The sequence below is a fragment of the Calidris pugnax genome, unplaced genomic scaffold (assembly GCF_001431845.1).
Source record: "Calidris pugnax isolate Ruff unplaced genomic scaffold, ASM143184v1 scaffold147, whole genome shotgun sequence".
In the NCBI taxonomy this organism is placed as follows: Eukaryota; Metazoa; Chordata; class Aves; order Charadriiformes; family Scolopacidae; genus Calidris; species Calidris pugnax.
This window is the reverse complement of record NW_015092359.1, coordinates 633,848-661,804: the sequence shown is the minus strand read 5'-3', so window position 1 is coordinate 661,804 and position 27,957 is coordinate 633,848. Positions and strand designations below refer to the sequence as shown.

Below are 27,957 nucleotides of genomic sequence, written 5' to 3'. Positions count from 1 at the left end.
ATGGTGCCCGCCCTGCTGCTGCCGCCGCTCCTCCTCCTCCTGCCCGCCGCGGCGGGGGGCCGCTGCCCGCACTCCTGCGCCTGCAGCCAGGGCGCCCTGCGCTGCCCGCCCCCGCCGCCGGGGGCGCAACCCGCGCCCGGCCGCGCGTAAGTACCGCGGGGCGCGTTGGATGGAGGGAGAGGCTGCGCGGGTCGGGAGGGAGGACGCGGTGCGGAGGGGAGCAGGTTTAAGTTTTAGTGTGGGTTTTGAAGGGTGCCGAGAGCCGGCGGAGCGCTGGAAGCCTTGGCAAGAGCCCGGCGGCGGCGGGTGGCTCCGCGGGGAGAGGATGCCCGTCCTTTGGGGAGGTTTCCTCTGCCGGCAAAGTGCCCCATGCTCCGAACCGCCCGCCACCAGCCCCGGGGACAGCGAGAAGTGGCACAGGTGCCTCAACTTGCTGTGGCAGGAGGCAACAGCTGCCTTTCCCATTCCAAAAACAGCGCCTTGCGGTGCCGTAGCCAACTTTAAAGAACCCTGCTCAAAAGGCTGATATTTGATCTTAAACTTTCTGTCAGTTCTAGGAGGGTTTTTTTGTTGGTGGTTTTTCTTTTTTTCTTTCACAAATTGGACTGACTTCTCACAACCTCTTGTCCCACAGCTTGTGCAATTTAATGCCCCCTATATATAAAGCATCAAAAATCCTCCTAGCAGCACTCATTGCCTCTCTTTTTGAGGTCCAACTAATTGACAACTTAGTGGCTAATCTTTTTTCCCTCTCTGGTAGTAAAAAAAAAGCTGCTGTGAGTTTTGACAGCTGTTGGGATCACTGCAGAGTGGTCCATCATTTTGTTCTGCCCAATTCCTCTGGGAATTAGGATTAAATAATTATAACAACAGAGAATCACAGGCATTCCCCTACCCCACTGCCACACCATATTCCAAGCCAGCTTTAGTAGACCAGACCAAACACTTGATATGTGTAGGTATTCAAGTGTTGTGTTGTTTACAGGGTCAATTACAGCATTTATCTAAACAATCATGGCGTCAAAATATGGGATTAAACGACCAACAGACAGCATAGTTGCCCTTTCTAGGATCCCTTGGTTATCTGTGCATGAATTGAGCTGGGTTTTTTTTTATTATGCTCCTTTTGGTAACAAAGCCTGCCTGTGTTTTCCATTTTTATCTGATTTGTTTGTAAATTTAACATGGTCTTGAAATTCCCCAGGGATGATACTATCCCTGATCTCCTCTTTCCTTTCTCCTTAGCTCGAGAATCAATAGGAGCAAGAAATACTAAGTTGTATTAATGTAGAGTCATGTGACTTATTCCTCCAAAGTCAGTTTTTAGAAAAATCTCTGTCCTGGATTTGTTTCCTACCTGTTTCCTTGTGTTACTTCAACATCAGAGAAAGCAGAGACTGTGGATGCTGGAGAGACTTTCCATAGTTATTGCAACAAGCACTTTTCTTCCTCATTGCTGGTACCACACGCAGGGCAGGCAGTGGATCACTCATGTTGAGTATCCCTGCAGCAGCAGAAACAAATGGGGAGGTTAGTTTTTGCAGGGATTTATTATGTTTATTAGGAAAATGCACAACATAGCCCAGAGAGGTTATCAAAACCTCTAAAATTATGTGATTTTTTTTCTTTTTTTTTGGTTTACTCTTCTATTTTTCTTCTGTCTATCAATCATCCCAAGAAGAAACCACATCCCAACCTCAGTGATCAGGTTAAAAGAGATAATGGGCTTATGGCTGCTGCCAATTACACTTCACTCAGATCAACAGGACTAGATGATGGGCAAAAATACAGGAAGAATTTTTCCCTTCAACCTTTAATATAATATTTAATCTTTATGACTGTTCACAAAGTCCAGCTATTAGGCTGGCTGTAGACACCACCTTTACAGTCAGAAAAGAGTTCAACCAAGATTCTGCTCAATACTCCTACAGAGAAAATATTTACACTCAGATGTCAAAAAAAAAAATAATCCCCCTGTCTTTCAGTCTACATTTGCAGAGACATGTCCAGCTACTTCTACTTCCAGGCCACATCCAACCTCGTTTATATTGAACCTGGAACTATACTATTAAATTTCCACTTCTTTGTGGTTTGGGTTTTATTAATAGAAAGCTTACATCCATCATACACTTACAAAGCTGTACCAATGAAGGTAGTCTCTAAGCCTCCAAGTGCACATGTATTCTTGCTCTTTTTTTATTTCTTATTCAACTTCTTTTACTTTCCTTTCACCTCTTTCTTTGACTTTTGTACTAGTGTCATCTTATCCACTTAACTGTTGTTTTCCCCCTCTCTCTTACTCTTTTTCTCCCCCTTATATGGCTTTTCCAGCCTTGTCATCTTACTGACTCCATCTTTCCATACTTTACCAATATCTTTTTAGCTCTCTTCTCCCCATGCACAGCTCTGTGTATAAGAGACAAAGCAAGAGAAAGTTACTCTTGTCCCTTCATAGTCACATCCCTACCTGTGTACATCAGAGGAATTGCACAGGGCTTGCAAGTGCATTAATAATTTGGGAAATAACTGCTGCTGCAGGTTGTTCCAATGCTGTTCCTGGGATGCCCACATCCTTACATTGGTGTCTTTATAACACAGGCCAGCCCTGAGAAGACCTTACTAGCGTGCTTAGTCAAGAAAATAAACACCAATACATAACTCCAGCTATACCTGACTAATTATTCAAGCCCTGATGCTGCAATGAGCTGTGCTTCCGAATGTACTCTTGATAATTTGTTATATCCCAAGTACATATCCCATAGGGAAATTTCAGTCATTTTTCTTTACCCAATTTATTCTTGCCATGTCATATTATTGCTGGAAGAGTTTTCAGTATGAGTAGACTTCCGACAGGTTGCTGAATTATGTGTTTTATACAGTCCTGAATTTACCATATTTTTCTCAGGCTCCTGGTTTTAATTAGAACATCACACAAACACTATAGAAACTTCATTATCCAACACCTTTTTGTGCCATTTTGGCTAGAGCAGCTATGTGTCGTCTTAGTCTCAGCTGAAAAATTATCTTTAATACACCATTATATTCTGAAACAAAACATGATTTTCCTTCTTTTGAAGTCTTATATATCCTTCTGGGTTTTTTAGCAAAGTCTACATGGATAGGCACCCAACTCCAGCTGTACAGTAATAAGCACTAGATATCTAATACGTTTCTGCCCCTTCAAAAATCTCATTTTTGACATTTTTATGGAGTCCACTTTGCTGTGCCTGAATGCATGCCGCTGTATACAGGGCCTCTGCATTAGGGCAAGTGGCTTGTGATTAGTATCAGCCACCAAATGCAAAGCTTTGGGGCAAAAGCCTGACCAAAATATTTCTACCAAGTCTTCACTGCGGGTGTATTTGCCTCATGGCATTGACAGAGAAATTCAGGTTCAGGGCCAAAGTGTCTTTCATGGGAAGTGAAGTATCACCCATCATCGCCAAGCAGAAAGTACTCTTTGGCTGCTTGTGTGATATGTCCAGCATCATGGTTTGCATTCCAGGTAGATAATGCCTGATATACAGGGCTTTAAAAATCAATGCCTATACATTAATGACTTTACATTACCCCCAGAAGCTGATAAAAACCTTGGCAAAATGGTGGGTTTTCAGTCTTGGTTTAAATCAGTATTCCCACTTCTTCTGAGTTAAATCCAAGCATACCACAAAATAAAACGTTTAGCATTCTCAACAAGGGTCTACCTTCTGTGTTCACCTTTTTGGCATTAGAAATATGGGTAATCCTATAAAATAGAGACACTGAAATAAACCAGCCAACCCAGCTACAGTAATTCACTCATACCTATTGCTATAGGGCCTGTGTTCTTTTTATTTATTTATTAATAATTCAACTAATCACTTTTTGCAAAAGGCTAATTCTGTAGTACAGAGATTGTCTCCAGTGGTGTGAGTGAGCTTTGGCTATAATTCCTCATCACCAGGACTGCAGGTGGTCCTGAAGTCTTTGGGCATCTAGACCTCCCAAAAGCTTCTCTTGGAGCTCAAGTCTACGTGGTAGCAGATCTTTCAGCAGATAAAAGTTGCTGTCAACTTTTCCCAGAAACAACAAAAGAACTATAGTGGTTTTATGCCACTGTGTCCTTGGATAGACCACCCCACCATGAACATTTTCTAAAGGCGGTTTGCTCTTGTGGTCCCTACAGGCCCCAGTATTCCTAATAGAACCATAGACTTGTCTAGGTTGGAAGGGATCTTTAAGATCATCGAGTCCAACCATCAACCTAACACTGACAAAACCACCACTAAGCCATGTCCATAACAGGACCATAACCATCCCTTTGAAAAATCCACTCTGAATTTATGATTCCAGAACAAAAATACAGGAAACAAATGCTAGCTGAAGAGAGAAAGACAGTGTTTTAGGTACCAGACAAGGTTAGGATTTGGTCCCTCTAGATGCTGTTCCTGTCTCTCCTGGTGTTCTTGGATAGTCTTATAGGTATTTAGCCTGGCCATTTCAAACCTGACTGCCTAGAATGATGGACCTTGAAAGCCCAGCATGATTCACAGAAATGCTAAGAGCTGGTGAATGCCAAAAAAGGCTGGCTGGTTCCACACTCCTTTCTGTCCATCCTTTCTCCGAGGATGAAAAGTCCCACAATTATCTGGAGCCGCATTATTTTCAGCTGCTGAATGGCAGGAGCAAGTACAAACATATGAGTTGTGGCGTATGAACTATGAGAGAAACATTACTGTTTTTCTTAAAAGTGCAAAAGTTCATCCTTTAACTAACAATACTCTTTCAAACCAGTGTTAGTAATATGTATTAAAGACGGATGCGTCCCTCCTTTCATGAGCTACAGAAGTCAGGCCCGTTAGATGCATGGGCAAGTTAAATGTAGAAAAGCTTTGTAAACCCCAGTTTGTTCTTTCCTTTTTTTGTCAAAAGCTTCCTCAGCTCTGAGAGATGAATAACTGGTCACATCTGAGTGTCACAATCCGAGTGCTATCAGAAAGAAATCAATACCTAATTCCTGCTGGTACCTGCTTGAGTTTCGTTGTGTGCTCTCAAAGACATCAGTCACGTTCAGTAGCAGAGACATCAACATGTGAGATAAGGCCTCGCTTTACTCAGCATTCTTTGGGAAGAATTAAGCCTGCAACAAGCAGTTCAAAATTCTGTTAACTTAAATGCTTATACATATACACAGGCTGGATTGTGCTTAGCAAGATAATGGATCTCTTCAAAATGTTGTAAGTATAGAAAGAGACACCTAAACGACCATGTTTCCCTTTAACATAGGCAGGTTTTGAGATAGAAAGCATAGAGGTAAAGTGGACAAGAATAGGGATGGGAACATTCACCTTTTTGGTGAGTTTAAGGCGTCTTTATCAATGTGGAAGGGTCTATGCCTGCTACACCGGTATTTCAAGAGAAGGCTGATTATGAATTGCCTTTTTCCTTTGTTCTTGCTGTTTTGTGAGATGCTTAATGGGATGAGCTAATGTCAATGCAGATGAGTTCACACTTCCAGCTATCGAGGTGAATTCACAAGAATTAAAAAATAAAAACCGATGAAGCCGAAATACCAAATGGATTAAGTGCCGTCAGGCAGTTTAACTACAGTACGTATTAAAAGTGCTGGGTCATCCCACTCCAATTTACTGGCACAGCTGAGGTGGCTTAGCTCTGAGCAGCATTTCTGAAGGCTTTCTGCAGGCAGGGGCAGTGGGTCAGTCCCAGCCACGCACAGCAGGAATTTACTGCCACCACCACACTGCTCACTGGCAAGTCACAGGGAGGGAGGAGGCTCTGGGGTTGAGGATTTCAATGCAATTAAAAGCCAAGATGAGTTTTTACTTTTTGCACTTTCAGTCACATTTCTGTTTTGTAAATGACAATACATTTTTGCAGTTTCCTAAAAGGTATATTTTGTTTTCCAAGCAGCCCCAGCTGATGGTGCAGTTACGAGAGGTTCCTGCTGGTTACAGAACAGGCATTTCTCAGCTTCTACTTTTTACTTCTTCCTGAAGTTCTTTTCCTTAGGGCTCAGAGCATTGAGCCCAGAGTGATATGTGGTTGGAAGGGACCTCTGGAGATCATCTAATCCAACCCCCTGCCAGAGCAGGGTCACCTAGAACAGGCTGCACAGGAACATGTCCAGGTGGGTTTTGAATGTCTCCAGAGATGGAGACTCCACCACCTCCCTGGGCAGCCTGAGAACAAGGGCAAGCAAGCAGGAGACCTCTGCCAGCTGCTTATAGAATATTTCATCAGCCTCTACATCCTAGTTGAGGGGGTCTGTAACAAACTCCCACCATGATGTCTGCCTTATTGGCCTTCCCCCTGATTCTTACCCATAAACACTCCACACTGTCTTTCACATTGTTCAGTTCTAGGCATTCAAATCTGCCCCTAACATAGAGGGCCACCCCACCACCTCTCCTTCCTCGTCTATCCCTTCTGAAAAGTTGGTAGCCATTGATCACAGCACTCCAGTTGTGTGAGTCTTCCCACCATGTTTCTGTGATAGCAACTATATCATAGTTTTCCTGCCATACAATGGCCTCCAGCTCCTCCTGTTTGTTGCCCATGCTGTGTGCATTTGTGTAGATGCACTTCAGCTGGGCTAATCATCCTGCCACTCATTAGGGGGGACAAGCCCTAATTCACACCTGACCATGCTCAGACCCTTCTGCAGTTGCCATCCTTGGCCCTTTACCCCCAGGCTCATTACTAGCAGGCTTGGTCTTATCCCTTTCCCCCTTTAATTCTAGTTTAAAGCCCTGTCCATGAGCCTTGCTAACTCTTGGCCTAATTGAAAACCCTTTTGGGACAGGGTTTTCCCATCCTTTGCCAACAGGCCTGGGGTCCTGTAAATCAAACGGGGATCAGAGAACCCAAAGCCCTGATGGTCCCTTCTGAAAAGTTGGTAGCCATTGATCACAGCACTCCAGTTGTGTGAGTCTTCCCACCATGTTTCTGTGATAGCAACTATATCATAGTTTTCCTGCCATACAATGGCCTCCAGCTCCTCCTGTTTGTTGCCCATGCTGTGTGCATTTGTGTAGATGCACTTCAGCTGGGCTAATCATCCTGCCACTCATTAGGGGGGACAAGCCCTAATTCACACCTGACCATGCTCAGACCCTTCTGCAGTTGCCATCCTTGGCCCTTTACCCCCAGGCTCATTACTAGCAGGCTTGGTCTTATCCCTTTCCCCCTTTAATTCTAGTTTAAAGCCCTGTCCATGAGCCTTGCTAACTCTTGGCCTAATTGAAAACCCTTTTGGGACAGGGTTTTCCCATCCTTTGCCAACAGGCCTGGGGTCCTGTAAATCAAACGGGGATCAGAGAACCCAAAGCCATGATGGGCCAGGCATTGGTCTGTCTGCTCTTCTTGTTAACTCATTCATCAGGCTCCAAAACTGGAGGGACGCAGGAGAACACAATTTGTGCTCCCGAACCCTTGACAAGTTGTCCCAAGGGCCTGAAATCTTTCTTCATTGCCCTCAGACTCCTTCTCTCTAACTCATCACTCTCTACCCGTAAGGTCAAAAGAGGGTAATAATCTGAGGGCCACATCAGGCCAGGAAGCTCCCTGGTTCTGTCCCTGACACGGGCCCCAGGGAGGCAGCAGCCCTCCCTGTGGGAAGGGTCCGGCCGGCACACGGGACCCTCAGTTCCCCTCACAATGGAACCACCTAGAACTATCCCCCTCCTCTTGCTCCTCACAGAAGCAGCCTTCATACACGGAGCTGGCTGCTTCAGCAGCTCCCTGGAGGGGGCTTTACCAGCATCCTCCATCCCCTCATCCTCTCTCTCCAGAGGCCCCTCTCTGTTCTGTTCGGGCACCTGGGAAGGCGGGGGAGGTCTGGAGGGGACTCTCCTGCTGCCCCGAGCAGGTACCTGCTTCCATTGCCCCCCATCCTCTCCACGTTCCCCTCCTTCTGCCCGGGGACAAGAGGGCAGGGGACCCTCTGCCTCTCCTGGAGCCTCCACCTGCTGGTTTTTCCCTAAGGATGACACAGGCTGTGGCTCCACCAGTCTCTTTCCCTTTCACATTCCCAAATGGACCTCAACCTTTCCACTCCCTCCTGAAGCTCAGCCACCAGGCTGAGCAGATCAGTGACCTGCTCCCAGGCGCTGTCTTTGCTGTCCTCCTACCAGTGCCAGACAGGTCAGACATTCCTCACCCGGACAGCTGCATGTTTCTGTGGTGGGTCAGTTCGGGCGGCTTTATTCCTTTGGACTGTGGCTACAGACCGAGCGGAGACCATCTCTGGCTGTTTTCTTTCTAGCCAGCCTGACCTACCCGCTCTCCCCTCGTTCCTCCCGTCGCCCTCTGCGATGGCCCCCTCTGTCCAGCGCCATCCTCCCCTCCCCTCCCCTCCCCTCGGATTTACCTCAGCCCTTCCCGCCGCCGCCGCGCGACCCATTGTCTGCTCCAACCGCCTTCACACCCGCACGCGGCTCCTGGCCACGCCCCCTCCGCGCCTGATTGGCTGCCGCGGACTTCCGGCTGGGGCTGTGAGGGAGGGGTCCCTGAGGCGGGAACGCCCCTGGGCAGCGCCAGCCCGGCCCTCCCCTGGACTCGCCTCAGGCCTGGCCTCAGGCCTGGCCGCCGCCTCGTTGACCCCACAGTCAAACCCCCCACACAACACAACAAAACACAATACAACACGCCAGCCTTCCTCTGGAGGCAGGTATGACCCAATCACAGTGGCGTCAAGAACATATCTTTCCTTGCAACATCCCCGTTAGGTAGGGGAAGCACCGTTATTCCCAGTTTAGGAGTCAAAGTGCAAGGAAATCAAATTATTTGTCCCACATCATAGGGCCGATTTGGAACGTAGCTGGGAATTATCTGCCAGGCTCCTTAGTACATCTAGATTTGTAACCCCAAGACAGACGTATGTGTGAGAGCCTCCCATTATGTTGTGTGAGCATGACATATGTGTATATATATTATATATATACACATAAAACTTGATAAACAATTTTAATTGTCTTCGTATAAAGGGTTATGACAACAAAGAGGAAAAAAAAAAGCAAGTTATATGAATAGCACAGAAACATTTGAGTCAAAAAGCCTTGAGGGGCAGTTTTAAGGATGGGAAACAAATGTCTCTGACTAGATATTTGTATTATAAAGCAAAATGGAGCAATTGTCTGTTTACACAACAATAGCGTCTTGAAATATGTTAAATATTTTCCTATGGCCGTTATCGGGGAGAGTGTGGTCATGGCTAGATAAACTGGCTGGTAAAAGATTCAGATGCAGAGGAGAATGGTAAAATTCAGATCCGTCTCCTACATCATTACTAACTTCTCAGAGTAACTAAAAAATTAAAAAGGAAAATTACTTGCACTTGCTTCTAATCAGCTAACTACACTGCTGCAATTGATTTAAATGGATTTAAATAAATAAATAAATAAAATATTTAAAAATCCACCATATCAGCCCTGATTTAGATTCCTTCTACGCCTGTACGTAGCCAGAGCATCAGTGAGGTCAGGGTGTGACGCTGCGACGTTAAAGGGATGCTGCTGGGAGAACAGCAAATGCAAAGGTGCTGTTTTATAGAGAAAGCTTTACGTGAATGCCACTTCTTACAACAATCTAACTTTAAATAGCCTATAGCTTCCTTCGACTGCGAATGTAGCAACCCACTTCCTTAGGCTGTTAATTTACTTAATAGATTATGATTATTATTGATTTGATGGCGATTAGTCTTAAATTTATGCTGCCGAGGAACTGACCAAATATCCTTTGAATTCCGTTTAGCTGAGATCAACGGTAAATGGCTTAGGCCCCAGAGGCACAGAGAACTGCAGGCAAATAAAATGGCATTATGCTTTGTTTTTTATCTCCCCATAGCAGTGGTACAATCCCTAAACAAGGAAATCCCGTGCCTTACAATCCTCTCCTCCCTCTCTTCTTATTTTCAGAACGTTTACTCATCTCCCTGTAAAAGTAATCCCATCACATGCCTTTGAAGGACTCAGAGATGCCTTCATCATGTAAGTTGTCAACATTTTCCGTAGGCTTTTCCTTAATTTCTTGCTAGAAAGTCTATCATAAACCTCCATCTCAAACAACATCTTTTTACAATAATGTGAAATGCATTACTAAAACATACTATTGGTGAAAAAAAAAAAACACCGGGGAAGGGTAAGTATAGCATTTTTCTTCTTATAAGCAGTATATAAAAGATTCTTTGGAAAGGTGTGATTTTTATCAGTTGTTTAACAGATCATATAATGAAATCTTAATCACATTGGGGAGAACTGGATACAGCTTAATAGCTGATGATAGGAGCTTTTGATTGGCAGAGGAAATAGATTTCTATCATCAGACATTACCACCGCAATGATAGCTATGGCATTCCGTGATTATACATTTACATAATATTGAAATAAGATATTTCTTGGGCATTTTGTACCGAGATATAAGCTTGGCAGGGGATCAGTAGGACTGAACCCTTTCTTGGATCTTTTGGTTTTAAAGTGCTGTAAATTTGCACACTGGGTCCATGTTCCTTCTCCCCCATTGGCTTTGTACCTATTTTATATCAAGGGCTCAGACCATAAGGCTCATCTGACCACTTTTGCCCTTATTTCGGTTGTTATTCCAGCTGAAAGATAGCAGGCTTGAGTCTCCATTACTTATTATTTTTTATTTTATCTGCATTGAGTGGTCTATCAAGGACAGAGATGATGACACACCAGTGCAATGCAGAACAGGGAGATGACCCCACCCCAGAACCTAAACAGCAGCACAAATAATGCCACTTTGTTTTTGAGATGCATTTTTTGTACTTCTCTTCACCTATGAAAAACACATAGTGCATAAGATATTAAAATACGTGTTAGATGTTACCTAATTTATTTTCAAGGAAACAAAAAGAGAAATAATAAACCCTTTTCCAGTGCATTCTTGAAGGCAAAAGACTTGAAGGATGAGGGTAATGCAAGTGCCAGAAGAGACTCAACCAGACTAATTGAGCTTTGAGTGCTTATTGGTTAAACAATTTTGGTCAATTTATAAATTGATGTCTTCCTGTAGCTCTAGCAAGTAGAAAATAAGCTAAACTCTGCTGCATGTATTCCACAGCAATAAAGTATTACACTACAATCCAATGGTGCTGTATTCTTGCATTCACTTGCATCTTAATGACTAATGAGAATTTATCATTTTCAGATGGGAGACCAACTTAAATCTACAAAGTTTCTCCTACCTGTAGGTCTTGAGGCTAAACTTTCCCAAACTGTATGCGTATGCTGTTCTTCACAGATAATTTTTTCTTCATTGACATTTTCCCTTCCATAAAGAGAATTTAATTGATTTCCTTGCATCCTTTTAATGTATCTCTCCAAATTAACAGTGTAGAAATTGATGTATTTGTCTGAAGTAAATCTATAGAATACTTCATAATTTTATTGAGATTGAGTGTTACTTTGAAAAAATGCATATTTTTAAATTATAAATCTCTTAAATCATCTATTTGGCAACTCATCACCAACTGCAAATCAGATGATAAATTATTCTCACTGCCATAACTCATTCAAACATATGTAAATGGGGAGCCAGTGGCAGCCAGGAGGGAGCCCATGGAAGGACCATGTTTCCAACCCTGGACCTGAAGGAGTCTTTGAGTTCTGTGAGCAGTCACTGGTCCCTCCCAGCCCCTGAGTCTCCAAGGATCAGGCACTCAGCAGCCCATTTGTTCTACATCTATCTTTCATTTATGCGATACCAGAAATAACAATCTCACTGAATTCTGATTATGGAAAAAATCATGAATATTTCTGTAAGAAATACATACATGTTTAATATAAGATTTCTAGTCTGCATCCCCCTTTGCCACTACAAATGAAAAAAAAAAAATCATTCTGCTCTAAGGGGTTTTATATCAACACCAACAGGAATTGTTTTCTCGTAATTATAATTGAAATTAGATAACTCTCAGGACAGTGACAATACTGACACCGATTTTGTAGATGCATTCCAGTTGTTTAGAAAAGATTCTTTCCCTGACAGTGTATAATCTTGGGTTTAGTTTGTGTGCCCTTCCAGTCAATGCTGTCAAGAGTAAACACTGTAGTGAAGACCTTTCCCCTCTATATGCATCAATATATACTATTTACTTTCAGGAGTCAATTCTGTGTAGCCCCATAAATCTTAATCTAGCAGGCATTTAAGAAGCATTAAATAAGTGGATTTTTTTTTTTTTTCTCTGTATTCAGCATTGGTTATTCTTAACTACATGTGCAGAATAAGAGCATCAGTACATCAAACTCTGACAGTGCCTACAGAAACAGTCCTGTTGGTCGGTACAATGATGAAAAAGAGCCACTTCCTTTCAGTTTGCAGTAATGAAAGTGGCATTTAAATCCAAGAATTATTCATAAAGTGCACTACGTGCATATTTGTTTATTTCTCCATCTGCAGATTAGATGACCATCATCCTGACTTAATAACAGTGTATGAAGCACTGCGAACATCATCTACGTCCTTGCCCGTGCAAATAAATTCACTAAGAGGGACCAAGCAGAAAAAGGCTCACAGGCTTGGGCTCACTCTGTTTGCATTAGTTTTGGCCCTGTGTCACTACCTGACCTACAATTTACCAAGAAAATGGAGACTGGCTGTTATGGAGATAGTTATTCCAAAGGGTTGGCATATCCCCTTTGCAAAAGGCTGGTCTCTGTCAGATCTTACTGGCATCCACTCTCAGGATGTTTGACATGAGGCACGGACACTGCTGCCAGACAAAAATGGGGAAGGAGGGGGATGTTGGACAACTGTGTATAAAAGGAGGAAATACAAAGCAGAAAGCCGATTGCTGGTATCTTTTCCGTTCATGTATTGCTTTGTGTCTGCCTTTTTCATTATAGTGAAATCTCTCAGAGCGACTCCCTGGAAAGGATAGAAGCGAGCGCCTTTGACAGCCTGCCCACCTTGTCCGAAATGTAAGCATCGCGTCAAAGAAAGGCACCACCCATGCTGTGATTTGGGATCTCCAAAGCGTAAACAGCCTGCAGAGAAGTGTTCTTGGACCCAATCTTTCTCTTGTTACTTCAGTCAGCTTTGGATTAGATCTATGATGAGAAAGGTTTCCCTCCTAAGCACCGTATAGAATCATGAGTACTGGGTAAGGTCTAGCCTTGGAGATCTAAATCATGCAAAGACATCCATGCCTAGAAAGTCCCACTGCTTTCAGTGAGCTCAGCGACAGGAGTAGAGCCCTGTGTCTACTTCTGCTGCCTCTGTCGAGCTTTCTAAGCTGGGAAATAATTTGAGATGACAACAGATGAGATAAAAATCTCCCTGTTTGAAGATGCAGTTTTCAAAGCCCTACAGTATTTAAATACAGCTGCTTAGTATGCATAGCTCTTCTTTTGAGCGCTAAAATATTACTTAAACAGAACGTGTACTCATTTTAAACTTGACCTGCATAGCACAGGCATCTGAGAGAGAGAGTGAGTTAAAGCAATGACTAGGAGAATGCTCTGAAATATTTAGTGAAATTGGAAACTATAAATCTGATTCAATATCTCATTACTGCCTTTTTCACACAGCATGATCAGGAAGCAGCTTAAAAATGGTGCAACTAAGTGAGGACCAATAAGCCTTTTTTTTCCTCCCTTATACATGAATTCCATTGAAGCCATTTACTCGCTCACACAAGCAAGAGATGCAGAGTAATCCACCTCTCATTGGGTCCAACTTTCACTAGAGTCATGGTGGGTTTAGGGAAGGAATAATGGATTTGATTATGGATAGCTTGTAATTTGCCAAAACCAAAAAGCTAAGCAAGAGCACTAAAGAGGTAGAGGAGGCCTTGCACCACATTGCAAGGGCTTGGTGTCCCCAGCTGCACTCAAGACCAATGGATGGTCAGGGTGGATGAGTTCAGTGGCATTCTTGGATTTGAACTCTTGTTGCAATTTTATATGCTAAAACCTCTGAATTTTGCACATCATGCACACGGAGGGAGCTGGACTATGGCTGTTGGGCTTTTATGAAAACATGTATGTTTACTAGATAGTACAGCTGCAGAAAGTGCTCCTTGATTGAGAGGATCCCATTTTTTGTGCAACCACCAGGAAACAGTATTTCATAGAATCATAGAATTATTTAGGTTTGAAGAGACCCTTAAGATCATCAAGTCCAACCGTAAACCTAACACTGCCAAGTCCACCACTAAACCATGTCCCTCAGCACCACACCTACTCATCTTTTAAATACCCCAGGGATGGTGACTCAACCACTTCCCCGAGCAGCCTGTTCCAATGTTTGATGATGCTTTCGGTGAGGAAGTCCCCGAGCAGCCTGTTCCAATGTTTGATGACGCTTTCGGTGAGGAAGTTTTTCCTAATATACATCCTAAACCTCCCCTGGTGCAACTTGAGTGCATTTCCTCTCCTCCTATCATGTGGGAGAAGAGACCAACACCCACCTCTCGCATAGTTATCTCCATTTCCCAGTTTATACAGAGTAGGAAGCAGGCACCTGGTGCTCCTAGCCACTAAACCTAACACTGCCAAGTCCACCACTAAACCATGTCCCTCAGCACCACACCTACTCATCTTTTAAATACCCCAGGGATGGTGACTCAACCACTTCCCCGAGCAGCCTGTTCCAATGTTTGATGACGCTTTCGGTGAGGAAGTTTTTCCTAATATACATCCTAAACCTCCCCTGGTGCAACTTGAGTGCATTTCCTCTCCTCCTATCACGTGGGAGAAGAGACCAACACCCACCTCTTGCATAGTTATCTCCATCTCCCAGTTTATACAGAGCAGGAAGCAGGCACCTGGTGCTCCTAGCCACTGCTCCAATAAAGACCAGAGTGCTCTGAGAGGTTAAACCCCCTGAGGCCCAGAACACACAGCCCAAAGAACCAGCAGACGACAGCCAGAGTGCTCTGAGAGGTTAAACCCCCTGAGACCCAGAGAACCAGCCCAAAGAACCAGCAGATAACGGTAAAATGCTCACAGCAGTGACCAAGATATCCAGACCAGATCCCCTCAGCTCAGTGAGCCATAAGAATTCAGGAGCTGTTACTTTTTGTCTGCTATCTAACAATTACAGGCCATTTTTATTATCCATAGTGCTTCAAAATGCACTTGTGGTGGATTTTTAGGAAGTTTGTTCACAGCAGGAGAGCCTTCTGACATATTCTGCACTTCGCTGTTTTCTGACAAGGCCAGTCACTAGCGAAATTCATGACCCTCCCAAATGTATAATGTTTATAACACTGAGTTCTTTTCCCTCATTACAGATTAATCCTGAACACGAAAAATCTGTTGCACATTGAGGACGGAGCATTCAGAAACCTTCCAAGGCTAAAATACTTGTGAGAAAGCATTATGTTTCTTTTATGTTTGCCTGTTGGTTTGGTTTTTTTCCCTCTAAAGGAATGGAAAAATTACAGAAAGGGGTATAAGTTAAAAAAAAGAAGTTTTTCATGCATTACGGTACACTAAAAGTACATACATCATTTCCGATAGCTTTAATGGGCAGTTAACCAATAGCAAGGCCTTTCAATAGGCAACAAGATAAAGTAACTCAAGGCAGGGCATAATGGACAAAACAGTGGTAAAGTGCTTATTTCTAGAATAAAGTTTTCATTCAGCTAGACAAGATACCAGGCAAAAGAGGCAAATCTCTTCATTGTGCTTACTGTAGAGAGAATATACGCTGCGTCTCCAGGACACTGCTTGAGGATGCTACAAAACTCAATTTTTACAGGTCTTACAAACACAATTGGAGCCTAGTTAGAAATTATGGTATTTGTCACTCACCTTTTAATACATCGTTAAACTCGTACCTACCAAGTTAGCCTCTTGTTGCATTCACTCTGGTAATCTTTTCTCCTGAAAATAGGAATTATGCTTTTCTCTAGGAGCATTTGTAACACTGGAATAAGACATTTTCCAGACCTGACACAGATCTTCTCATTAGAAGCTCATTTTATTTTGTAAGTAGGACCCAACCTAAGCCAGCTGTGAGTCTTTCCCATCTTGGTCCTGGATCACTGACAAAAATACCTTTTTTTTCTTTTTTCTCCCAAAGGGAGCTCTGTGATAACTTGCGTATGACAACCATACCACAAAATGCTTTCCAGGGGATGAACAATGAATCGCTGACACTGTAAGTAAAATAGTCCTAGTTCCAGTTCCTTCTCTGAGGATAACACTTCCACTTGAGGAGGGCAGCTTGACTTTATAATAACCTTGCAATTAAGCCCCCTAAAATACATGTGTGTATGATGAGTTAAATTTGAAACACTTCGGAAGTAAATGGATGCTCTTCAAGCTGAAGAGCAGGGGTTTATCCAAAAGCTTACTTCACTTAGGAATTAAAATAGGATAAAGAATCCAAATCCTCATCTTCCATGCAACATTGTTTTTTAAACAGACCATCAACAGGGCATAAACTCCAAAACCTGCACTGGAGGCCAAGGTCTCTCTCTTTTCCCTCAGGGTCCTTGAAATAGGACTTTCAGGGGCTGACCAGGCTGACACTACAGGTCTAATGCTGCTGAGCTTCAGCTGCACAGGATCATAGAATGGTTCAGGTTGGAAGGGACCTTAAAGATCATGGAGTTCCAACCCCCCTGCCATGGGCAGGGACACCTCCCACCAGACCAGGTTGCTCAAAGCCCCATCCAGCCTGGTCTTGAAGAAAATTGTGATCGCTCCCCTCTAGTGACCACCTACAGAAATGATCCCTGAAGGGTCCCTCTCAAGAAGAAGAAAGGAGAAAAGAGATTGGTATGAAGTACCAATGCTTGTTCTTACCCTGATTTCTCTTGACTCAGCTAAGGTTGATTCCCTTAAGTCTCCCCACCAAGGCTTTCCATTTAGCAAAGTGTGGGTTCATTGCTACATCCACCTGTGAGACAGGTGGGCTTGATGCTAAGCGAGATGCCCCAGCTGAGGAACACAAAAACCAGCAGAAAGCCAAGGTGAGGCATCATCTGCCAGCATAGCAAGAACCACATATGGATTTTGAAGCACCCTTGTCCTCACCACAAAGAAGCCCTTGGAGGTCCCTTCCGGCCTGGGAAATTCTATGATTCTATGATTCTATTCTATGAAATTTGAAACACTTATGATAACTTGCGTATGACAACCATACCACAAAATGCTTTCCAGGGGATGAACAATGAATCGCTGACACTGTAAGTAAAATAGTCCTAGTTCCAGTTCCTTCTCTGAGGATAACACTTCCACTTGAGGAGGGCAGCTTGACTTTATAATAACCTTGCAATTAAGCCCCCTAAAATACATGTGTGTATGATGAGTTAAATTTGAAACACTTCGGAAGTAAATGGATGCTCTTCAAGCTGAAGAGCAGGGGTTTATCCAAAAGCTTACTTCACTTAGGAATTAAAATAAGATAAAGAATCCAAATCCTCATCTTCCATGCAACATTGTTTTTTAAATAGACCATCAACAGGGCATAAACTCCAAAACCTGCACTGGAGGCCAAGGTCTCTCTCTTTTCCCTCAGGGTCCTTGAAATAAGACTTTCAGGGGCTGACCAGGCTGACACTACAGGTCTAATGCTGCTGAGCTTCAGCTGCACAGGATCATAGAATGGTTCAGGTTGGAAGGGACCTTAAAGATCATGGAGTTCCAACCCCCCTGCCATGGGCAGGGACACCTCCCACCAGACCAGGTTGCTCAAAGCCCCATCCAGCCTGGTCTTGAAGAAAATTGTGATCGCTCCCCTCTAGTGACCACCTACAGAAATGATCCCTGAAGGGTCCCTCTCAAGAAGAAGAAAGGAGAAAAGAGATTGGTATGAAGTACCAATGCTTGTTCTTACCCTGATTTCTCTTGACTCAGCTAAGGTTGATTCCCTTAAGTCTCCCCACCAAGGCTTTCCATTTAGCAAAGTGTGGGTTCATTGCTACATCCACCTGTGAGACAGGTGGGCTTGATGCTAAGTGAGATGCCTCAGCTGAGGAACACAAAAACCAGCAGAAAGCCAAGGTGAGGCATCATCTGCCAGCATAGCAAGAACCACATATGGATTTTGAAGCACCCTTGTCCTCACCACAAAGAAGTACTGAAATAGGAAAAAAAATCAGACTGAGCCTCTCTGCAGGATGTGGCTGAAATTCTGAGGAAGGATCAGGTGAGCCACAGAGGGCAGGAGTAGGCCACCTACTTTGTGCCTGAAATTCTGAGGAAGGATCAGGTGAGCCATAGAGGGCAGGAGCAGGCCACTTACTTTGTGTTGTAGCCACAAATACCAACCTGGAGGCCAGTAAAGCCAACTTTTGTGGACCAGAGTGATTTTTAAAGGGCATTACACGTCTGGATAGGGAGCCTTGCCTTGAGACAAGTGTGTCTAAAGCCCCCGCACAAAGCTCCACGCAGGTTTGAACCCACAAATGAGCTGTGTGCAGGAGCAAGTACTGCAGCTGGCTGGACTGGGCCCTCCATCAGGCTAATGTGCCAGCATGACAGTAATTTCAACAGAGATTTTATGTATTGACCAGTACCATTCTGCAACCATTAGAAGAACTGAGCATAAACGTGATTGAAGACTACTCCACGCAATGTTAAAGAGGAGCAATTGCTTAGATTAGGGCATCATTTCATCTTACGAGCCTCTTTCCTACCAGCAAGTTCTCAAAATAACTTCAGCAAAATTATGATTCTGTTAATGGTGCAAGAAAATGAACATACAAGAGATGGAGAAAGGTGCTTAAATTTTTTACTGTAACCCTAAAGTGTAATAAATGAGAGGGAGTCTAATTCAGCCAGGAAACGGCCAAAGATCATTTTTCTGCCATCCTTTTGTGATAGAGAGCTCACCACAAGAAGAAAAGAATTACCTTATCAGCAGCTTTTTAATAGTAGAGCTACGCATTAACTCCACCCCATGTGGTTAACTGTAATTAGCTGAAGTAATTCCAGTTGTTGCAGCATGGTCTAGTGAAACACAAGTAATCTATGGAGGTGTAAAGTCAGCCTGTAGTAACAGTTTGCACTACAAATAGCTAATTTAGCCTTTCCAACAATTAGTGTTTCATGTGGAACGGGGAATTGATCTTACACATCATCGATTAAGCAAATCAGTAATTTCAGCATTGTCCTGGGATAGACCCCCTTCTATCAAATGCAGCTAAGCTCCCCACGTGTCCAGCTTTCTTTAGAGCAGGTTCTACAGCCCCAGTTTCTGCTGTCCCCAAAAAACGTGGAAAAGCAACAACAGAACTTTCATGTAATTTATAAACAGCTAAATTTTCTATTAGGGCTCAATATAGAAGAAAAGAATCACTATGTACAAATCATAGAATTGTTTGGTTTGGAAGGAACCTTAAAGATCATGGAGTTCCAACCCCCCTGTCATGGGCAGGGACACCTCCCCCCAGACCAGGTTGGCCCCAAGCCCCATCCAGCCTGGCCTTGAACCCCTCCAGGGATGGGGCAGCCACAGCTTCTCTGGGCAACCTCTTCCAGTGTCTCACCACCCTTACAGTAATGAATTTCTTCCTAATATCTAATCTAAATCATAAATGATTATATTGAAGTTATATTGGAAACATTCACATAATATCACCAATGGATTTTTTCCTCAGTGAAATCAGACCCATAGGTTAGATTTCCTAATGCAGGAAAAGAGCTGGACTTCAGCCCAGCCTTAGGGTGGGGAGTCAAGAGCCCAGAGTGTCCCTGTGCAGCTCAGGGGACAGCGAGGTTTCCACAGCACAAGTGGAGCCTGGCAGCAGTACTTTAGAGGAGGTCATTGATCACGGGATGATGCGCGACTCACCCCTGCCTCTCTGCAACGCCGTCTCTTAGGCTGCTGGAAGATTTGTCCATCCACAGAGGATCTGCAATCCAGTTGCTTTCCTCTTCGCTGGCCCTTGTATTATTCCATTTACACTTGCTGACACCACAAAATCCAGGTCGAATGTCTTGTTTCTAGATCTCAGCCCAAGGTAGTCACAGGTGAGCCACTCAGAGGATGGAGGAGCTGTAGGGAAGCAGAAGTTATTTTCAACAGCTAAACAGGAAGGTGCTTGAGGAATTTAAACTCCAATTTTATCTTAAAGTCATGCAATAGTTACCTATATTCTTTATAATGCAGCATTAATATTTGAAACCTGTAGTATAGAACATAATCTGGTCTTTTCCAAATCTTTTTCCCCTTACGTGTTTTCTTTTAATCCCCAGCAAATTATATAAAAATGGATTTGAAGATATCCACAGCCATGCCTTCAATGGGACAAAGCTGAATCAATTGTGAGTATGTTTTCCCTCCTCAGCTTATTTTTTTTAAACAGTAAATAATAGTTCAAATACAGTCAAAGGCTCTTCCTGCAGCATAACTGGCTGTGTCTTGCATTTTCTGATACCCATTAGAAAACTGTGTGTTTCAGTGTCATTGGAACTCAGTTGTTAATCCTGCAGCACTTACTGCTTTTCCTGAAACACTATCCCTTAGAATGCTGCAGTTCTCAGGAAAAAAAGCTCATAATTTTAAATAAAATTTAATAAATTCTTAAGCTTAGCAGCAATAGTGGAAAGCTTGAAACCATAGCCCAAACTGAGGAACCTACATTTTCCATCTGGAAACAGTCACTTGTTTTTAAATCCCTCTCACACGCTCTGGGACGAGCCTCTTGGTTTGGCCAAAAACTTCTGCTGCGTTTTTGTAGGCTGGTACTGCAGTGAAGGAACCAGACTGGTTGGTCCTGGTTTAAGTCAGAAGAAATTGGAAATGTTCAGAATTAAGTGTAGATGATAATAGTCTGATGGCATCAGCAGAGGGAAAGGTCACAAGGGAAGCATGAGCCAGATATTCCAGCAGCAACCACTGTGGTAGGAGAGAGGATCAGGAGGAAAAAGGAAGAAAAAAAACAAAAAAGGGTTATTTTAAAATAAAGACATAAAGAGTTAATGCTTGATTCCACAGAATCCTGAAGGACAATAAGAACCTGAGGCGGATACACAATGATGCCCTGAGAGGAGCCACAGGGCCAGATGTCCTGTAAGTACCCACCACTCCATCACCTGGGTGTACTGGTGTCCCCCAGGAACCACGCTGTGCTGCCTGGGCTGTGGCCTCCCGCCCCAGGCCTCCTTCCAGACCCAGGCTTTGGGTCTGGAAGGAGAGTTGGTCTCTTGCCCCTTGCTTGTAAAATGGAAACATGGCAACAGAACACCATGAAATTACAGGGTGGAAGGCTTGGTTTGCACCATGACCAATGCTTATGAGCCAGTTCTAGCGTTGGCATCGACCTCTGCCCCACAGATATTTCATCCTTTGCTTTATTTGTGTCAGATCCTCCTCATCCTACCCCTGTGCCTTATATTCTGACATCACCAAGTAACTGGTCTTGTGGTATACTTTTACAATACATTATTTATAATTTCGTTATGAAAGTGAACCAGCTGATTGCATGCTACAAGCCTGTGCTGAATAAAACACATTATTATTACCCTCATGCTTGATTAATAAAGTGCTTAGTGGAGGGCTGCACTGGCTCTAACTCCATGCAATAAAACATAATGGGTGGCTCTGTAAATAGCACTCTGTGCCTCACGTGCCATTTTGTTGCTTTTATCGGTGCTTTACAGTACATGTCATTATTAATATTACAATTGTAGCTGTTTTCCCCCCCTGTTTAACAGCCTCACTCTAGAAATCCTTGGTTGTGTTAATGGCCTTTCCTCACACAAACAGCCCCCCTGAAGTCTGTCTTAGACTGCTTAAGTGTTTCTTGGCAAGAATGATGGTCTCTTTTATGTGTGTTAATTAATAACCATTAATTAAGATTCCTGGGCAAGAAGAAAGCCAGGAGGGTGTCCTACCTGTTAAGCTGGCTGGAGAGTCACGTTCACCCACTTTCTCTACCCTTTCCTCAACTAAAGATCCATCACTTGCTCCATGGGTGGTGCCTTTCAAACCAAGGGTCCAGAACACAATCCCTGGCACGGTGGGCTTGTGATTTCTCCAGGAAAAAGCAAGCTTCTTGCCACACTGGGCTTTCTGGGCCATCCTGGGGATGTTCTCACCCTATTGCTCCATAGTTTCACAGACCATGTTTCTGAGCTGGGCATCAGGTGCTGAAGAGGCTTTGCAGATTCAGGCCTTTATGAAAAAATGAGTGTCTGATACCTACCATCACGCTTTGGTGGTATTTTTATAGGTATGAAGAGAAAATAGAATGCTCTCTCTATTTTGCAGGGACATTTCTTCAACAGCACTGGAGTCCCTGCCTAGTTATGGGCTTGAGGCCATTCAAGTCTTAAATGCAACATCATCTTACTCATTGAAGAGACTGCCACCGCTGGATAAATTCAGCAGTCTTCTGGAAGCTGTTCTAACATATCCCAGCCACTGCTGTGCTTTTCGAAATCTAAGGACAGAAAAGTAAGTCTGAATAGCACGTTACTGTATCGCAGTACTTCAGAAGCTCCAAAATGGCAATTCTGCTTTATTCAGCTCACAAGGTTTGATTATCCTAATTCCGGTTACAAGGAAGCTGGGGTACGTAGCAAGGCCCTGCATGAAACAACAGATCTCTGCTAAATCCAGGAAAATTATTTCCATTTATTTTTTAACAGAAACAGATCTCATCCTGTGCCCAGGTTTTTCCAGCAGGAACATTATTCTATGTTTGCTTAAAGCTTGTATTTTTTTTGGTGTCTTAATAAAAAAAAAGCCTACTGGCACACAGAATGTATACCTCCATCAATAGCACACTGTCCTTTAAAAAAATAAAAATAAAAAAGCCCCTGTAGCCTTTTGCAATGTAGCTTATTTAATGCAGGTGATATGCTGACATTGTAGAAAAGGCAAGGCTTTCAAAAACCGAAATTAGGACCTGACACAAACCTACGGGAAGAGGTTACTCAGCGAAGTAGTCAGTGTTGCTCTCCCTAGAACTGGGAACTGTGGTGCAGAGAGAACTTTGCATCCACTAATTTGGGGCAGTCACTGAGACAACTGGAGCTAATTATTCAGCATTTTTCTATCAAAAAAGTCAACTCTCAGTTGGCTTTAGGCAGCCAAAGCAACTCCAGATGAGTTTAGCTGAAGCTGTGAGGGTACCACACTTCTTGTCTGTCTCAAAGGAAGGCTACAGAAAAGACAGAGCAGTCATTTGTGGAAAGCCTGATCTATGTCACTGACATGCCACAGCATCAGAATTGTGTTGCAAAGGCAGGAAGAGAATCCAATTCTTCAGGGTAAAATTAGGGGTGATGCTATGCTTTCTCTGCCTACCTTATTTTACTAAGTGGTTCCTGCTGCTGCAAGAGTAGAGCAAAGATCCTACAGTCAAGGGTTTCCTTTGCTGCCGATCTCTGATTCGGTCCCAGATCAAGTCTCTGAGTGTATTAAACGCAGAAGCAACTCTGGGACAAGAAAAGAAAAGCAACCAAACAATACACAAATGTTTTATTCATTTTGATGAAGGTTTTTTGATAGTATATTGTCAGGTGCTTGACTTTGCAACATGATCATGCTCGATAAAAACAGAGGTGCTTTCGTAACTCACTTTCTTACATTTAGTGTCTGTTTTCTTAGTAAACTGGAAAAAAGAAACCCTGCAAATCTGGGAACTAGGCTGCCCTCCTAGCTGGGGCATCAGCAGGGTTCAGAGCTCATGGTCACACATCTACAACCTGTTCCTGTCTCTTTCTGTCACTCTGTACTCTCCATACAGTCACCCCACAGTTTTCACTACCTCTGACCCAAATCCCATTCCTTAGCACCTACGGACTGCACCCTCTGATCGGTGAGATATGGTGACAAGGTCTAACCTACATCTGACCAGGGAAGCAGGTTCACTTCAGCCAACATCACGGACATTAGGGAAATAAAGTCCTCAGACCAAATATTCATGAGATTTCTGGGTTACAGTTGTGGTGTGCTCATTCCCTAAGCCATGGTGGAAGGTAGTATTCAGTTTCCTAGAATTTCTTACACTGCCCTGAAGGGGCCCAGACTTTCAAAGCCTCAAAAGCAGAGATTTTGCCATGTATGTCATCTCTCAACTTGTGCTTTTCAAATTGCTTTACTTGCAGCACGTGAAGTCTACCTCCAGATCCCAAACTGCTACCATTCAAACTGGTGGAGAACCTGTCCCACTTCAATGCAACATTTCATAAGGCAAAACCTACCTTTTAATTCCAGCTCAAGTTATTTCACTATAAAAAGATACATCATAAACAATAACGGAGCTGAAAGACCATCCTTATACCCCCCCATGAGGTACCTTCTGCTGTCACAGTATTTGAAGTCTTCTCCCTGCTTCCAGTGGTCTATGTGAATCTTCACACCACTGTGAGGCCAATTCAAGTTTACCTCACACGTCTGTGAAGATCATTTGCAGAGAAAATGAGCATTTGGCCAAAATCCAGACCAAAACTCAAATTTCTTTTGATACTTCTTTCAGAAAAAATTCCTGGCTTTCCATTTTTTACAACTTCTCCAAAGAGTGTGAAAGCACCATGAGGAAACCAACTAATGAAATATTGTAAGTACCTCTCTGAATAAAGATGTTGGAAGTAGCAGATACAGACACCCCCCCTCACTGTTCATGTGTTATTTCTAGAAGAGCATGTCTTTCACTGCTGATTCAGTCAACTTACAAGTTGCACAGTGGTAATTTTATTACCATTAAACCAAGATTTGCGATTTTGATGTTCAAAAGAAAAGAAAGAAAAACATAATTTTATGAGCTTTACTCACTCCAGCTTCTCTTCTGAATTCTTGAAAGACTTTCAAAGCAGTGATTAAATATTTGGGAAAGTTAATGGCCTACATGGAGACTTCTCATGCCCTGAGATAATTGCAGTTGTTTGTGTGATTCAAAGAAGAGCTGCTACTCTTAATATTTTTTTGCCTATAGAAAGGACAATTAGAAGTCTGTATGTAGTTTTCCATGGTAGAAATAGTGTCCCTGAGTTAGAAGTTTGATGACCCCATGCAATTTTTTTACCTCTTCCAAACGTGTCTTTCCATATCATCACGGTTCTCTTTGGCAGCGTTCAGTGGGACAACGAAAAAGGCAGTGCACGGTATTTAGTGGAGAAGTTTAAGGGTTTGCTGCTATCCATCCCTCATCAGCTAAATGGGTGACCTCGGGACTTCTCATCAGCCCTGATGCAGGAGCAGAGCATTGTCAAGTCTAGAAAAACACAAGGTTACGGTCACAAAACTCCAACAGCTAAATACAGCTGAAATATGATTGATTTGCTGGCATACTGACTTCCTTGGACATTAGCTTGTTTGCCAGTTGGTGAGGCTTCCTTCCCTTGCTGTTAGGTTTTATTCGGCCTTTTGTAAAGCCACAGCTGCCTTTAATCTCTTTTGCTCCTCATTTGCTGCCTGCCTGCAGCATTTTTGAGTGCCTTGCTTAGTCCTGTCCACTCCACTCCTAACTGCAAAACTGAAGCGCTTCAAGACTACAAAAAGGCAGAGTCCAGGCAGTCAACAAGCCCAAGAATATGTTGCCTCTATCGGGGATGGCTGTGGGGAGAAGCAAGGTGAGGCAAGCAAATGAACACAGAGCATTAGACCACATTATAAAGGCAAGCGAAGCAACTCCCCAGTAAGAAATATGATCAGAAATCACCAGTGCCTTCAGCAGAGCGATCCCCCTGCTTGGGATTAGCATCTGTTGCACTCCTACTGTGCATTAAATAGTCTGCCCAGCCTATTGGCTCCTGAAGCTTTTTGCTTTGGTAAGTCCCAATCCCAGCAATTCTCTGAGGAGACATGATATTAAGCAAATACAAGGCAGGCTGTGATTCATGGGCTGAAAGTCAAAAAGTTTGGGAAACACAGCAGAAATCAGCCCAAAGTCCCGAGCTCTTCCTAGAAGAAAAAACAAAATAGCTTGCACAAGGCAGATTTACATGTTTTACCATGTTTACATGGCCTCGCAGAAAATCACAATCTTTATAAATAGAGTCAAACATATTCCCCGCTCTTCCAGTTTAACCTAGGCAAGTAAAAGCAAGATACTGGACAATTTGTAATGTAAGGAGAGAAGAGTTAGGATAACAAGACCAGGAAGTTATTTGCCCAACAGGAATAGCTGAAAAGCAGCTCGGCTTCATTTCCCAGTTAAGACGCCGCTCCAGAAAAATAGTTTAACGTACGTGCTTCACTAGATGTGGAAGTTTAAGCATGTATTTAAGTTATCCGAAAGCTACCAGTTTTCTGTAGAGTTGTTCTCAATAGAGATGCTTTCCAGGTCTCAATCTGCAGACTGTTTGCCCACCAAATGCTCACAGTTAGAATGATTGAATAGTTGGAACGTTTCTTAAGGGAGGTAAGGGTGCACAGTTAAAATCCTTAGAAGCCAAACTAAATTAACCTATAACTGTCCAATAAACCTATATGCATCAAACCTATAATCCATCAATTCAAGTGTTACTGTAGTTTGAACTGCAGCCTACTGGCAGCATGAGAAAGATGGCTCACAAAGCAATGAAGATTAAGTACTTACAAATAAATAAGTTGTATAAAAAAAGCATTCCCAATGATGTGACTGTGACCTCTGCTGCTCTCCATGGCTGCTGCCCAAGCAAAAGGCATTCTTACAAGGCTTCACTATATGTAAACACCCTATAAAAACACATCTAGGAAGGAACTGCTTTAGAACAACTGTTATCTATTGTATTTCACAAAAGCGTGAGCAACATGTAATAACTAGTTTACTTCTATTTGTGGGGGGGTTATTTTTTTAATAGCTACAGAGATGACTCTTACAACACATCACTGTGGTCAGCAGAAAAGAACACGTACCTGTTTGCAACAAATGAAGAAACCTCTCCTTACAGCTACTCAGCCATTTTCGATGACAGCGACATGACTGGCTTTGACTTTGAGTATGACTTCTGTCAGCCTAAGATACTCACGTGCACTCCAGAACCGGATGCATTTAATCCCTGCGAAGACATCCTGGGGTACAGCTTCCTCAGAGTCCTGATCTGGTTTATAAACATCCTTGCCATCGCCGGCAATTTCACCGTGCTCCTCGTTCTCATAACTAGCCATTACAAGCTCACCGTCCCTCGCTTCCTCATGTGCAACCTCTCCTTCGCCGATTTCTGCATGGGGCTGTACCTGCTGCTCATCGCTTCCGTGGACGCCCAGACGAGCGGGCAGTACTACAACCACGCCATCGACTGGCAAACGGGCAGCGGCTGCAGCACCGCCGGCTTCTTCACCGTGTTCGCCAGCGAGCTCTCGGTCTACACGCTGACGGTGATCACGGTGGAGAGGTGGCACACCATCACCTACGCCATGCAGCTGGACCGAAAGCTGCGCCTGCGGCATGCCATGCCCATCATGCTCGCCGGCTGGATATTCTCCATTTTAATCGCAGCGCTGCCTCTCCTAGGGGTCAGCAGCTACATGAAGGTCAGCATTTGCTTACCCATGGATATCGAAACGGGTCTTTCCCAAGCCTACATACTGCTGATCTTAGTGCTCAACGTTGTCGCCTTCGTTGTCATTTGTGCTTGCTACATTAAGATCTACATCGCGGTTCAGAATCCGGAGCTGGTGGCTGCCAATAAAGATACCAAGGTCGCCAAGAGAATGGCCATACTCATCTTCACCGATTTTACCTGCATGGCCCCCATCTCCTTTTTTGCCATATCCGCTGCCTTTAAAGTACCTCTTATCACAGTGACAAACTCCAAGATCTTGCTGGTTTTATTTTACCCTGTCAACTCCTGTGCAAACCCGTTTCTCTACGCGATTTTCACCAAAGCATTTCGGAGGGATTTCTTTCTGCTGATGAGCAAGCTTGGATGCTGCAAGAGCCGAGCAGAGCTTTACAGGATGAACTATTTCTCTGCTTATACCTCCAACTGCAAGAACAGCAGCTCAGCCCCAGGCCCCGGCAAAGCCTCCCAAGCGCTGCTGCTCTTGTCGGCATTAAAGAAGCCGTATCCTGCAGTAGGAGACAAGGTGTCTTGCAACGAAAACTAA

General features: G+C 43.7%; 1 protein-coding gene across 1 annotated transcript; it reads left to right on the top strand.

Annotated features, from left to right (window-relative positions):
* Positions 1–27,957, top strand: LHCGR (luteinizing hormone/choriogonadotropin receptor). The gene is made up of 11 exons (XM_014962370.1): positions 1–146; positions 9,915–9,986; positions 12,864–12,938; positions 15,254–15,328; positions 15,878–15,952; positions 16,048–16,125; positions 20,172–20,240; positions 20,914–20,988; positions 22,189–22,374; positions 24,404–24,484; positions 26,709–27,957. The coding sequence occupies exons 1-11, from the start codon at positions 1–3 to the stop codon at positions 27,955–27,957; spliced, it is 2,181 nt and encodes a 726-aa protein (XP_014817856.1).

Bases quoted from the DNA above. Each gene is read 5' to 3' on its own strand.
- LHCGR (XM_014962370.1), top strand. From the start codon at position 1: ATGGTGCCCGCCCTGCTGCTGCCGCCGCTCCTCCTCCTCCTGCCCGCC. The intron at 15,953-16,047 runs GTAAGTAGGACC...TTTCTCCCAAAG, and splicing joins TTAGAAGCTCATTTTATTTT to GGAGCTCTGTGATAACTTGC. The intron at 24,485-26,708 runs GTAAGTACCTCT...TTTTTTTAATAG, and splicing joins AAACCAACTAATGAAATATT to CTACAGAGATGACTCTTACA.